Source organism: Candoia aspera, chromosome 6 (genome assembly GCF_035149785.1).
Source record: "Candoia aspera isolate rCanAsp1 chromosome 6, rCanAsp1.hap2, whole genome shotgun sequence".
NCBI classification, from domain to species: Eukaryota; Metazoa; Chordata; class Lepidosauria; order Squamata; family Boidae; genus Candoia; species Candoia aspera.
The window spans coordinates 83,640,340-83,655,400 of NC_086158.1; the positions used below are offsets into that span (position 1 = coordinate 83,640,340).

The window sequence follows — 15,061 nt, forward strand, 5'->3', positions numbered from 1 at the left end:
CCTATTCCAGGTCATCCAGAGCCCAACACAGGACAGTGTGACCTCTCTGGTGTTCCTGTCAAAGCAGTGGCTATGTGATCTGAAATTGCGGGAGCGTTTGGTGTCTCCCTTGTCATGGTCAGATCACACCTTGATTTCCATGTGATTCTCTAGTGCCACTACCTACTGCAGGGAGGCTGGACCCATTAGATAGGTCCACCTCCAGCGGCTGATGGACCTGGATGGTTTTCAGAAGGAGCTGCGGTTGTTCCTGTTGATCTGCTGCATGGTCCATCCAAAGCCTTGGTTGCCGCTTGGAATAAGGGAGTGGCTGAGGTGTTGGATCAGATCACACCCATGCGACCTCTCCCCTCTTGTGGATCCTGTCACTCCCCATGGTTTACGGAGGAGCTGAAGAAAATGAAACAACAGACGAGCTCAACTGAACATGGGATAGAGCCACTATTAAGGCCTACCTGGTGGCAGTAAAGGCAGCAAAGCGGCAGTACTTCTCCACCCTTATTGTGTCCACTGATTGCCGCCCTGCAGCCCTGTTTCAGGTTGGGTAAAGGGGGCTCGAGGAACCTTTTGCAGGGGCGTGCGAAGGAATTTGCTCAGCACCTGTTGGATAAAATTGCTCAGATTCGCTTGCATCTGGATGCCAGTCTTCTTGCAGGTCCAGAAATGCCTGGGGTAGAGTCTTGCCTGGTTATCTGGGAACAGTTTGAGCCTGTTGGACCTGAGGAAGTGGACAGGGTCCTTCAAACTGTGAGCTCAGCCACCTGCTCTCTAGATCCATGCCTCTCCTGGCTTGTGAAAGCGGCCCTGGGGTATCATGTGACTGGACTCTAGTGGTGGTTAATTCTACTTTGAGTGAGGGGGTTGTTCCTTTACCTCTTAAAGAGGCCTTGGTTCGCCCCCTCCTCAGAAAGCCATCACTGGATCCCACCATACTGGATAATTTTTGTCTAGTATCTAACTGCCCCTTTTTGGGGAAAGTGGTTGAGAATGGGGCTGCGTAACAGTTTCCGAGGGCCTTGAATGAAGCAGATTATCTGGATCCTTTTCAGTGAGGATTCAGATCTGGGTATGGGATGGAAACTGCATTGGTTGCACTTTTGGATGATCTCTGGCGTGGGCGGGACAGAGGTTGTGCATCTATCCTTGCCCTACTTGACCACTTGGCAGCTTTTGATACCATCGATCATGGTATACTTCTGGATCGGCTCAGGGGATTGGGGGTAGGAGGTGCTGGTTTGCCTCCTTTCTCCAGAGTTGATTACAGTCGGCAATAATTGGGGAGGAGAGGTCCTGCCCTCAGCCCCTATTATGTGGGGTGCCGTAGGGTTCGGTGCTCTCCCCTCTCCTATTTAATATCTACATGAGGCTGCTGGGTGAGGTCATCCATTGCCACAGGGTGGGTATCATCAGTACTCTGATGATACCCAACTATACATCTCTGCCCCTGAGAAATTAAATGATGCCATGAATGCCTTATCCCAGTGCCTGGAGGCTGTGGGGAGCAACAGGCTTCAACTGAACCCTGGCAAGACTGAGTGGCTGTGGGTTTTGGGGCGTACTAGTTCTATGCCATCTTTGGTGCTGGATGGGGTGGCACTGCCCCAGACAGACCCAGTGTGCAATCTTGAAGAGCAGGTGGCAGTCGTGGCTAGGTGGACCTTTGCACGGCTTGTGTTGTGCGCCAGTTGCGCCCACTCCTGGATCAGGAAGCTCTGCTCACAGTCACTCATGCCCTGGTCACCTCCAGATTGGACTGTTATAATGCATTCTACATTGGGGCTGCCCTTGAAGAGTATCCAGAAGCTTCAGCTGCTACATAATGCAGCGGCATAGGCAGTTATATGTGCTCCTAGAAAAGCATGTATTGCACCTTTGCTTTGTGAGCTGCGTTGGCTATCAGTCTGCTTCCGGGTCCAATTCAAGGTGTTGATTTTGACCTTTAAAGCCCTTCATGGCATGGGGCTGCATTATCTGAGGTCCCACCTCTCCCCAATTACACCAGCCTGTCCCATTAGATCTGCGGGAAGGCATGTTACAGGTTTCATCGGCCAGGGATTTGCATTTGGTGGGTCCCAGGAGGCTTGGGTCACTTGGCTTGGTTTAGTTTACCAAGCCAAATCCAAAAACGCCAGAGAATTCCTGGAAGCCTGGCCACTCAGAGCAGCCATCAACAGACACATGGAGGTAAACCACATTTTGAATGGTAATTCAAAAGAGAAATAGAAAAGTCAAAAGACCAGACCACCTCCTCCTCAGCAATCAACACCCAGATATGCAAAAATCAACACTATGATTAACACCAGACGAACAACCAAACAGCACAATACACCCTAATCAAGGAACTATTAACTCAGGCAATCAACCAAGTGGCAAACAACAGCCGTGTGTGTGTGTGTGTGTGTGTGTGTGTGTGTGTGTGTATTGCAGAGAGGATTTTAGGTATTGTAGTTGTTTTTATCTATTGTGTATTTTTATCATTATATATTATTGTGCATTTATTATTAATTTTTTTATATTGTGCATTCAATATATGCAATTATATTTCAATGTATTTCCCACATCTGGGGAAGTTCGCTTTTCTAGGGTGATAGGAAAAATGCTATTATAATGCAGCTACGTAGATCCGACCACTGAGTGTAATGCATCTCGTGCAGGTGCCCTGTTCCTGGTGCTGCTTTGGTTCCACATGGATGTTTGTAGCAAATTCTTTCTACATCTCTCTCTCCCCGCCCCCGCCCCCGCCCCCGCCCCCGCCCCCAAAAGCTCTTGGAAATGAAAATCATAGCTGGATTACTTTTAACATGACATGGAAAACTACCTATCCCATGAAGCTTTGCAGTTGTAGTTTGTCCTTTCTTTCCACCAATAAAAGCAGGCTTATTCAGGGGTGTAACTTCAGAGTCTCGGGTGACATCTGCTCTGTATAAAAAGCCAATTGTAGTTGAGCTTTAGCATCACTATTATATCTGGATTCTCTTGTAAATATTTTAAATAAACCTTGGCTGTTTAGGCTCCCTGTTTCTTAGCACTGAGAAAACCGAAAGTGTAAAAAAATGGATGCAATATTCAGCTGCAGGCTGGAGGATATGGAAGATTATTATAGCTTGCTGGGATGTGATGAATTATCTACAGTAAGAGAACTTTTAAATTTATATATTCTCCTTTCCCACCTTTGTCAATTAGTTGAGTTTGATCTGTGCATGTAAGAAGAATGTTGACTTTTTTCCTTTTTTCTATAATGTTCTCAGTTCTGTATTCTAGTTATTAATCTGTTTAGTCTTTTTTTTTAAGTCATCTTCTGTAATACTGATGGAAAGGTTTATCCTGAATTCTGCACTGTTTAATTATATTAGCGGAACCTTTGTGTCATGTAAATATGAAGCAGTCCTCAAGGAAAATGTGGAGGCTTCTAGAAAGCTATTCATAACACACAGTAAAAGGATGTTGGTTCAAAGGCAACTCCTACGATGCTTAATAGGATTTATATTGGGTAAGGGGGCATCAGATTAATTTTCTGCTATAGTGAATCTTTCATATGAAGTAAATTGTGGAATGTTGACAAATCTTTTAGACTTTTGAGTATGTCTAAAATCTTGGATACACTACCAGATGTTCATATTTATATGTGATACCCTTCAGTGCTGGAGCCAACAGGCAGGGCTGTGGTGTGTTGAAGGCTAATGTCCACAAAATTTGACGGCAATTGTAAAATTTGTCAGCGATGGTTATCATTCTTCCAATGAAATAGTAACAATCAGGGCCTGTAGCATGTTTTTTTAAAAAAACATTTCCCTTTTATGATGTAACAATTGTTCTTCTTTATATCAAGTCCTAACATTGGTCCTTTAAATCTCAGTGACTAGCCATGACTGTTTGGAGCACCCTTTTTCAACTTTTTGACCCTGGAGGAATCCTTGAAATATTTTTCAGGCCTCAGGGAACCCCTGCACATTCAGACTCAAATATAGGCTAGAAGTTACAAGAAGTTATATTTGCTTCATGTGTAGGCCTGTATATATGCATTAACAGTGTTCTTAAACTAAAAATAAAGAATGGAACTTACCTCTTTAATGTGAAGTTGCCCGAATTTGAAATAATTTCTTAAATAAATCGAGATTTCCCAGGGAACCCCTAGTGACCTCTTGTGGAACCCGAGGGTTCCACGGAACCCTGGTTGAAAAACCCTGGTTTGGAGTTTCAGGCTGCGGATGCCAAGACTGAACCCAAAATGTAGCAGGTGTTCTACCACTGAGCAGTGACCTTTTCTTCTGTGGTTGCCACTTATTGGAGATGGAAATACCTGTTTACTTGAACTGATGGTGAAATCACTTGTAGTGAAAGTATGTGATTTTTGGAGTGGAGTAGTACTTAGTAACGTTTATGTTGTAAAATTTCTTGTTGCATGTGCTTTATCCAGTATTCATATAATGATCCTGTTAACACTGAAGCTTCAGTAATTTTTGCTGATTGAAGTGGTTGTTAAGAATATAATTTCAGCTACTTTAGTAAAAATGTTTTTCAGTTGATACAAGGAATCAGCAATCAAGTGCTATGAAACATTTTGACTATCAAATATGTGTGCTCTCAAATTAAGGTTTCTTGATTTCCTGCCATGATAATGGTAGGTCCAAAAAGTTCTCTCTTTTATTGGTTATAAGAATGGCTTCAGCTGATTATTTTGATTTGCACCAAGAGTCCATTAACAATTGGGGAGCTATCAATTTGCTCCATATAAGGTATAGAAAAATATTTCAAATATTTGCTAAATTAATTATTTGCCCAGGGGAAATATAAATAATAATTTATTTGGCCAGGAGGAATGTAAACTAAACTACCTGTTGAACTAGCTTAGTTTCAACAAATATGAGTGTATAAGATCCCAGATGCTAATCAAAGATGTAATTTTGAAACCTTAATTACACAACAATATAATCAGATTTTGCATGAGAAGAAAATATAGAAATATTCTGAAAATCATGATTCAGTGTGGTTCTCTTTTCAGTTTGACAATTTAAAATTTAGAGTAAACTAATCAAATTTAATGAAGGAGATTGTGACTTACTTTGGATTCATATTTTTTGTACTATGTTTAAGTAGTGATCTGCTACTGCGTACCCTATTTTAGGCAGCACATTTTTTACTAGGAATTCTGATCTTCACTCAAACTTTTGAGTTAAAATGAAGAATTTATCAATTCTAAGCTAAGCTCCATATTTTAATAGGTATTGAGAATTCTAGCTCTGGTCTTTAGCATAGAAATAACTCTTTTAGTCCTCCCCAATTTAATGCTCCCTAGTCTGTTGGGATTAAGGGTTGGGGATTTACTCCATACATCTGAAGAGAACTACAGTGGGGAATGCTGGGTTGCTGAATATGTGAAATCTGCATAGGGGTAGAGAAACAATGTAGAAAAATAAAAATAGTTGCATCAACATGCATGTTGGGAATCTGCTGCCATTTTTCTGATCTTAGATAAATTTCAGGGTTGATAGAAACGCATCATTTCACACATGCTATGTTTTGCTTTCTCGCCTTCCCTTGCATGCAGTGAGGATGACAGCAGTTCTTAAAAGGTTTTCAGAAAAAGAAAAACTTTGAAAAGAAGTTGGACCCATCTTTCATTTCTTCAACATTCATGAAGGGCTTTTGCTGTTTTTGCATAGGTTGAACAAATTGTGGCAGAGTTTAAAGTTAGAGCCCTCGAATGTCATCCGGACAAGCATCCTGGAAACCCCCAGGCTGGTACGTCTTTCTCCCGTGTTCTCCTGCACACCACAAACCTTACCCTTTACTTAAATAAGCAGGTGTCAACCCTTTAAGGTACACTAGAATTACTGGACCTCTATTGTTATGGGGTATAATAATAGATTCTTGAAAGCCTTATGGTGTTTTCTTCTTCCCTCCCTCTTATACTAAAGAGAATCAGGCATGTTCCTGTTTTCCCAGGCTAAGCTCGTGTTTTACTAATGGTTACTGCATGTTTTCTTCAAAGCCATCTCCATCCTCCTCTTTAGCAGGAGAAGTCCCTTTGAAGATGCTCCTCATGCCATAAGCTCAGCTACCTGATATGTGGGAGATGGCCTTCTGTTGTGTGGCTACCCAGGTTTGGAGAGCTCTACCTGGAGACCTGCACTTGGTTCCTATTCTCCCACAGTGTTTAGGAAAATGGCAAATATGTCTCTTTTGTCAAACTTTTAAGCCTTCATTTTAATATCATGTTTATATTTTGTGTTTCAGTTGTTTAAACTGGCATTCAGTGCTTATTTAAGCACTCAAAACAGGATAGAAATTCAGTAAATCATAAATGCATAACTTCTGTTTTGGGGGAAAAAATCGCATATATAGATATCTTATTCCAAATTCAAGTTAGCTAAGCAACAATTTTGAGAAAGGGGAAAAGACTTTTTAACTCATTGTGTTAATATATATTTATTCTTCAAACAATATATATAGCAAAAACCAAAGCTGAACTTCAGGTGTGTGGGGGTGCTGCTTGTGTTATGGCTGTTGCTTATATGATAAACTGTGGTGGAATCTTCTTTATTTTTCCATGTTTTTTTTCATATGAACCTGGGAATGATTCAAACATAGAGTGGGAGTCTTCTTGCCAATCCCCTTCCTTGAAACTCTGGGTAGGAGATCTAATCAAGATGACTAGGGGACATGACCCTGTTTTTCTGCTGCTTAGCTCCAGATAAATGCTGGGCTACGAATGTAGCCTAAGGGCCCTTCCCTGAACATAACCATAGCACAAATGTGGCTTGCTTTTCATGATGTTGCCTTCATCTAATTCTCAGGCCCTAAATGCGAGGGGCTTAAACCCTCCTTAACTATGCCAGCACTCTTGTCCAACAGCTTTGGGCATATGCACCCATTTTCTTGGCAGGAAGTTAGGGGACTACCATGGTTAGAAACAGAGCCAACAGAGGCCAGATCAGCAACAGAAACAGGACATTTCCTGTCAATAGAGTCTTCAGCTGGCTCAAGGATGGCTGGAGAGCACTTGAACTATACTGGTGTGATTTTTTTGGCATTACCAAGCCCCTAAATGGTGGTATTTGCAAAAGAGTTCCCCTCACTGCTTGTTATAACACAAAAGCTTGGGAAGGGGGCCATTTTCAGCAGCAAAAAGCCACTGAAGCTGTTACATGCCAGCTGTCAATTTGATCCCAAGTGAATCACACATCTTGAGCCCCCAGAGGAAGCACACTGAAGCACAGTAAAGAGCCCACCCTGCCCATTAACCACAATGAATCTCTCTCAAAGTGATTCCTCCTTTAAAAAAATAATTGTGTTGTTTCTCTGTTAATACAAATCAACACGGAATGCGTAAATAAATAAAACAGGAGCTAGGGACAAACTTGCATATTAATTAAAACTGAATAGTGTGTATGCTCCGTCAAAAAAGAAATCGAATGATTCATGATTCCTGTGTGTGTGCGTGTGTGTGTGCCACATAATTTGCTTCACAAAAAAAAAAAGCTGCTACCTTTCTTTTGTCTAAATTGCTTCCTGTACAAGAGTTATCAGACTGCAAAATGGTCAGAAGGAATTTAATTGGAAAAGCAATCTCTGCAATGTTTGTATTTGTCAGCCCCTGTTAGCATTTGAATTTCATGTATTTCCAAACAAATACCCGTTTTAGTAAACCTGCATAAAAGGATCATTATCACTGCCACAGAACAGAAAGGTGACTCATAGCTGGAATATATTTTCATAATCTTTAGAGATGCTATTTCTGTTACCTGGAGGAAGACAAGGAAGATTTAAATTCTCTGGAGAGAAAAAACAAAGAGCTCACCATAATGCAGACCAGCAGATTTGTAGGTTGTAGGTGTGATAGATGCCACTTAAGAACTACAGGAAGACATCTGGGTGATCCCCAGTTGTGTTGGGCCACAAGCCCCCAAGGTCTTCTCCAGCCAACATTGGAGAAGATTCTGCTGAACTGCGTGGTGATCCTTTAGCCGTTCCAGTGTTTCACTGGGAATTAACTTTTTCTTTTCCATAATCTCATATGGACACTGGACGTTTTGTTTTTTGGAGGTTTTTCTTAGCCATTTGAAATCCTGAAATTCACCTATTCTGTCGTCCCCCATTGAGCATTTCTGGCTTGGACTACAAGAAAGTCCAGGCATTGTTTTCCTAAATAATGAAAGGAGGGAGGAATTTGATAGGCAATACAGTATGTTGATTATATGCATGCTGACTTCTTTTCTCCCACCTCCTTGCCAGGTGCTTTTACCACAATAACTGGTGAAAAAAATCCAAGATAGTCGTGTGAATCTGCATTGAGTGTCCCCCTTTATAGCTTTTTTTTTCTCCTATTCTTAAATTAAAAGTTTGCACTTTGTCTTAATCAATACAAGCTTTCCATTAGTCTCTACTCAAGACAGACCTATTATTAGAGGTGGTTACATCAGAGAGCAGATTTGGAGAGGTGGCTACAGGATGTTAATGGAGAAACCTGTGAGCCACACTGTCAGGGAGAAGGAAGGCTCTTGTCACCTTGGGGTAAAAACAATTAACTTCCACTCAAATTGTTTATTTAAATATGACATGAGAGAGGTTTTGTTTTGTTCTTCACCTCAGGTGGAAAATTGTCATGGGTGGATCTTGCCTGGGCAAGTATCTTGCAATATCTCTTTGTGGGCTGTTTTCCAATGAGTCCTCTTAGGCCTCCCATGTGGCTATGATACTTTGCAGTGAGTTTTATTTCACTGTAAATATGCAGAGAGTTTAGCTGCAGGCTCAGAAGTCTTGTATTTAAGACAACAGAAAGAAGGCTGGCATCCTGCTTTCTGTCTTGCACACCCCTTAGTTTTGGTCCACCAGGGGTCTGTTGTCAGACGGGGTGTTCAGGTTTGAGTAGTGATAACAAAAACATCTGTTTGCTAAAAATGACAGTTGGATAAGACGATGTATACATGCATATACTTCATGGAGGATTCGACTATCAGTGGCTACTAGTAATGCTGACTGTATACTGTCTTCAGTTCAGAGAGAGTATACTTCTGTGTACCAATTGTAAGGGATCACCAACCAAAGGACAGTTGTTTCCCTGTTCTGTTTCCTGACTTCCCAGAGGAAATTAGTTGGCAATGATGAAAACAGATTGCTGGATTAAGGGCATTATCAGAGGTGGCTTCCAATATCTTCTCCCTTCCCCACCGATCACCTACTGGTGTGGCTGGGCATTTTCCATTACTATACAGGAGAACTTGGCTTCTTCCACTGTTTATTTTGTATTACATTTATATATTTTGCACGACTCAAGGCAATGTACATAATACTCCATCTATTTTCTCCACAACACCACCCCTGTGAGTGGGCTGGGTTGAGAGAGAGTGACTGGCTTAAGGTCACCCAGCCAAATTTTGTGCCTGCGGGAGGCCTAGAACTCAGTCTCCTGCTTTCTAGTCCAGCACCTGAACCACCATACCACACTGGCTTTCAAACGCTTAAGTGTCATAAAACCGAAAGAGAATAATTTATGTTATCTGATTGTGCAAAACTGGAGTGGAAAGTGATCAGCAACACACTAGGCTAATGGGCAGATGTGAGATTATAGGACTCAGTTTGAATCTTGCTTGGAGCTGAAGGCCACATTTGATAATGCCCTCAGTACAGCAGAAGTATCCAGTAATGCTTCTTTCAAGTATTCTCTCTCCTAAATAATATGCAGAAAGAAGAAGAATATCTTTTAAAACACAAATACATCTTTATCATTGGAGACTGCTTTATAAGCATGAATTCCTTGCATTTCAGTCAGGACTGAATATCTGTTGTCCTTTGAAAATAATAATAATAATAATAATAATAATAATAATAATAATAATAATAATAATAATAATTTATTAAACTTGTATGCTGCCTGACTCTCTCTGACTGTGTTGCAGAGGCATTAAAGATTGAGTAAGCAATTTCCACTTTGTCATGCTCTGTGTGTGTGTGTGTTTCATGTAATAAATCAAAAGCAGTATGTCACTGATTAGACTCCTACAAAGAATTAATCTAATTACATGCTAGAAAAATCTATGAATGCTTTCCCCCCTAAAATATCTTCCTGTCTCTGTTTTGTAGTGGAGAATTTTCAGAAGCTGCAACGTGCAAAAGAGATTCTTTCCAGTGAAGACAGCCGGGCCCGTTACGATTACTGGAGAAGGAGCAAAATTGCTATCCCATTCCAGCAGTGGGAAGCTCTGAGCAGCTCGATGAAAACAGTTAGTTTTGCCTTATGCAACTATGTATCCCGGAGAAATGAACAGTTATGCTCATTTGTGGGAGGGGAAGTTATCTACTGGGCAACGGAGTTATGGGCATCTCTTGTTACACCCATGTAACACCGCTACTTTGTGAGTTACACTGGCTTCCCCTAGGCCTCCGGGTACAATTCAAGGAGCTGGTTATCACTTCTAAAGTAAAGTCTTACACGGGATAGGACCAGGTTATTTGTGGGACCACTTGCTCCCAAGGGTACCTGCCTGTCCCACATGCTCCAATAGGGAGAGCATGCTCTGTGTCCCCTTTTTGAAACAATGTCATCTTATGGGACCCAGGAGGCATGCCTTTCCAGGGCCTATATGGTCCCCTTTTCAGCCCTCCTGTGAGGCCACATGGATGGAACCTTGTGCTTGCATGAATGCATGGTCTCCATCATGAATATAGAACTATTCTTTCCAAACAGAGGATCAATTCTGCATGCAAAAGGGGTCATGGCCTTTGTGACAAACCTAGGAGGCAAAACTGTCCTGTGATAGTTGGAGTAAAGATACTCCTTACCCCGATTTGAAGAAATAAGAATAGCTTTTCCTTAATCAGGCTAAGGGATGTGCAGCCTTTGCTTGACAATAGCCATAACCACTATCAAATCTTTTAATTGATTTGGTAAAATAAATAGAATAACAAATTAACAGTTATTCCCTTAAGTTGAGCATCTGCTTATAATTCTAAAGCAACCATACTCCTTCCTTCCTTCCTTCCTTCCTTCCTTCCTTCCTTCCTTCCTTCCTTCCTTCCTTCCTTCCTTCCTTCCTTCCTTCCTTCCTTCCTTCCTTCCTTCCTTCCTTCCTTCCTTCCTTCCTTCCTTCCTTCCTTCCTTCCTTCCTTCCTCAGAGTACCACAGGAAATTGCCAATATTGTTATCATCATGGTCGTCATCACCACCACCACCATCACTTATTCCGGTCATTCACCAACAACGTTTATGTTCAGCTAAAATTAAAGCCATCCCATTGTGCCAATAGTCTTATCTACATACAGTACTATAACTAAAATTTAAGGTGTTAGCAGAAATATAAACACATACAATACCATTAAAATAAGCAACAATATCAACCTGAAACGTTTCTGTGTCTGCATGTGCTTGTTTTCTTGTGGGTCCCTATTTTGGCAATCAAAAAAATACTTTTGTTATCGTTATAGTCAATGCATTGGGCTGTCAGAGATAAAAAAGAGCCAATGTTGGATGCTCCTGATTCAAATCTTAATGACAAGATGGCTGACAATTTTTCACTGAAGGCAGAAATCAACAATGATGATTTATTGGATGACAGAAAGGGACCGGAAGATTTTTGTATCTGTGATGGGAAACCGATGTCGCCGAAGAGCCCTGATTCGCCAGGTAAATCTGGTTATAGCAGGTTCTTTAGTGCAGGACAAACCTACATACAAAGTGTAGTTGTGTGATGTAAAAATCCTCTAGTTTTAACCATGGCACTATTTCTGGTCTTATACATGATTCATTTTCTTTCCACTGCAGGATTTTCAGATCGAAACTGCTGGCACTTGCGCTTCCGCTGGTCTGGTGACGCTCCATCTGAACTTCTGCGGAAGTTTAGAAACTATGAAATATGAAACAGAAGACCAAATATGTATGAAGGACCAAGCGTGTGTTGAACCTTGGGTTCACTATCACACTATTTTTGTATAAGTTGTTTACAGAATGGCCGCTTGTATCTATGGATTTATGTATTAGGGATGTGCCTACTTTGAAAATGATTCAGAAGAGGTGCTTCAGAACTCATCCAAGCAGACCACCTCTTTTCTGCCAAATGCAGCTGTCTGTCTCTCTTCAGGTGAACTAGAGAAAAGGTGCAGCTGCTTTAAAACTTGCATTCAGAGTTGGATCCTTAAAGCAGGGGTGTCATTTTTCAAGCTTGCATGGATGCCTGAAAAAAGGCTGCTGTAACGAGTAACAGAGAGGTGCTGTGCTCATGCAAATTTTGAAGCACCACTTCTGAACTATTTTTGAAACTTGTGCAGCTTCAGAAATACATATAACTTGTGCAACTATATATATTGTACTTTAAATTTTATAATATTATTTTTCTTATATAAATTATCATATAAAACATTATAGCTTCTGAACTAGATTCATTCATTGCATGGGTAATACTTTGGTGCATTTAGCCCTGTTTTCAGAAATATATCCGTAATGAAATCTGTTACCTATAACTGTAGAACCGTTAAGAAAATTATCGGCAGCCACCATAACATTCTGTCTTTGTGACTTATATTTCTAGCTATATCCCATCTTATGGAAATGAATTCACAGTCTTTAACCCTTCAGCTCTGCCATTCCCAGCCTCCTAAAAGCCTGCTGGACTCATAAACGTCTCCTTTTTCCCTTGCTACATCCTGTTGCTTGGGGAACCTTCCTAACTGGATACATAGTGCTGTCTCTGTATCACTCTTCAAAGTCCATCTTTTCTAAGAAACTTTTCATCTAACTCTTTACACCCTTCACCCCAGCAGTATTGCATATTTACCTTGCTATTCTTGATATTCACAGCCAAAATACATGCCATGTTGGAGTTTCTAGCATAATATGTAAAAGTAGCTACAGGCTTCAGGTTGCCCAGTGCTAATCAGGGCTTTGGCACATGGAGAAAGCAGCTAACATCCCTGAACCTCCTGCACCCCGTGGCTATTTCTGTAAAAAGGTTATGGCGGGAGCTTTGCTGCTGATCAAAGTTATGCATAATGAGGCTTTTTTCCTTTCTTCTCTCCCTTGGTTCTCTCACTGCCAACATGTAGTAAATAATTTATGGTTGTCACTTGACTTTTTTTTTTATAATGATACCTTGTAAATAGTATGTACTTGGATGGCACTAAAGAAATATATTATAAACAAAAGTGTAACCCACTTCAGGAACCCAAGAATTACTAACCTTGTACAAAATCAACTGTGAGCTTTAGGTGAGGTTTATGTATGTTTCAGTTGGATGTACTGTTCCCATTCTTCCATGGATGTTCGTGTTGTATATTGCTCACTCTTCAATAAATTGGTTGTTAAAATTATTCAAACAGCAAGGTGGGTACCTTATCAGTTTAGAATCATGACATGAGGGAAGCAGCAGCTACCTTTTTTGCTTAAAATACTACCGTATGTGAAGTGCATTACAGAAGAGCAGCCAAGGTTCTGAAAAGGTAATAGAAGATCCCGTCTTTAAGAGGAGAAAAAGAAATCACTACTTGCTGAGGAGACTGAATCAGGTATGTGACAGTTTCAATCAGTGGGAATCACGTTGAGCACATGACTGTAGGGCTGTGTCAGTCCTGTTGGTGGTGCTTGTTCTACAAGTTCTCAAAAATGGTTAGTGGGATAGGCATCTATTTAAATAATCTCTGATCTGAATGAAAAATGGGGTACACTTCAGTAATTTGCAGATGAATAGGAACAGGGAACTAGTTTCATCTTTTGTCTTTAGGCATGCCTCTATTTCTCAGTATGATTTATCAAAATAAGATCCTTATTTATGCTTTGTCTAGTACCTAGCCCATCTCAGAAGCTAAGTTGGGTTGGCTATGGTTGGTACTTGGATGAGAGATCAAATACCTTGTCTTGGAAGTATGGTTAAAAAAAACATTCTGGACGAAAATGGCCATTGACTTCTGATTTGCTTCCAAGAAACATACACGTTCATAAAATATTCCAGCCAGAGTTCATGAAAGCATTCAAACAGTTGAAAGAAAATAATTGGTTGATGAAATAAAAGCATTTTCAATTTAGTTGAGAATCTTAGAAGAAACATTAATAAAGAGTTTCTTAAGAGAGTTTCATAACCAGCACGTTGCTACCAAAACCCTACCCTAGAGCTACCAGACTTGATCTAAAAAAATCTGGATTATCAGTAGATAGTAGCAGAGAGAAAGTTCTGTATCTCTGCTGCAATCTAGTCGTCGTCTTGATTTTTTGGGGTGGTGGGGGAGCTCTACCTGTCCCATGTAGCCAGCACATCTCTGATTGCAATGAATGTGACTCTGTAATGGTTGCCTATCCCAAACACTCAGACTCACAAGAGGTTACTTAAATGAAATCTGATTTATTAGGGAAATTATGGCAGATACAGAGAAAGCTGAGAATGACTAAAAGCACGCCAAATACAAACTAAAAACCCTCGGCTCCAAACGTAATCCCTCCCCCCTACCAGCCATAGCAACCACCCCCCTCCCAGGTGCTGGTAACCGTTTTCTACACATCCTGGGAAAGCAACCTTGAACACATGAGATAACCCAAACACATTCCAACCCAGCAGCCAACAGATAACAACTCCCTGACGAGGAATCCTCCTCTCTCCCGAGATCAAACACGTATCAGGCAAATGACATGCGAAACGTTACGATGTACCAAGCACATTGAAACGGTGAACATGACATACTGCCCCCCCTCAAAAAATCAATTTACGGACCCAGTTTGCAGGGGTAAGCATTATGGAAACGACGAACAAGAATAGGGGAAGCCACATCGTGAGCGGCCACCCATTCCGGGTGGGGGAAATGTTTCCAGCGAACTAAGTACTGCAGTGTGTTGCAAAGCCGGCGAGAGTCAAGAATTTCTTTTACTTCAAAGTGTTGTTGCCCGTCAATCATGATGGGAGGAGGCGGCGGAGGTTGATCATGCCAGCGGTCAGAGCGAGTAAGGGGCTTGAGCAAACTGCAATGAAAGACAGGGTGTAAGCGTTTCAAATTATGCGGCAAATCAAGTTTAAAAGTCACTGGGTTAATTCGTGCCACAATAGGAAATGGACCCAAAAATTTAGGAGCCAATTTTCTCGAT

At 41.1% G+C, this 15,061-nt stretch overlaps 1 protein-coding gene across 1 annotated transcript; it reads left to right on the forward strand.

Moving 5' to 3' along the window:
* The first annotated feature begins 2,899 nt into the window (after positions 1 to 2,899).
* DNAJC12 (DnaJ heat shock protein family (Hsp40) member C12) lies at positions 2,900 to 13,302 on the forward strand. The gene is made up of 5 exons (XM_063307554.1): positions 2,900 to 3,131; positions 5,664 to 5,742; positions 10,084 to 10,223; positions 11,425 to 11,623; positions 11,762 to 13,302. The coding sequence occupies exons 1-5, from the start codon at positions 3,054 to 3,056 to the stop codon at positions 11,854 to 11,856; spliced, it is 591 nt and encodes a 196-aa protein (XP_063163624.1). The 5' UTR covers positions 2,900 to 3,053; the 3' UTR covers positions 11,857 to 13,302.
* The last annotated feature ends 1,759 nt before the right edge of the window (positions 13,303 to 15,061 follow it).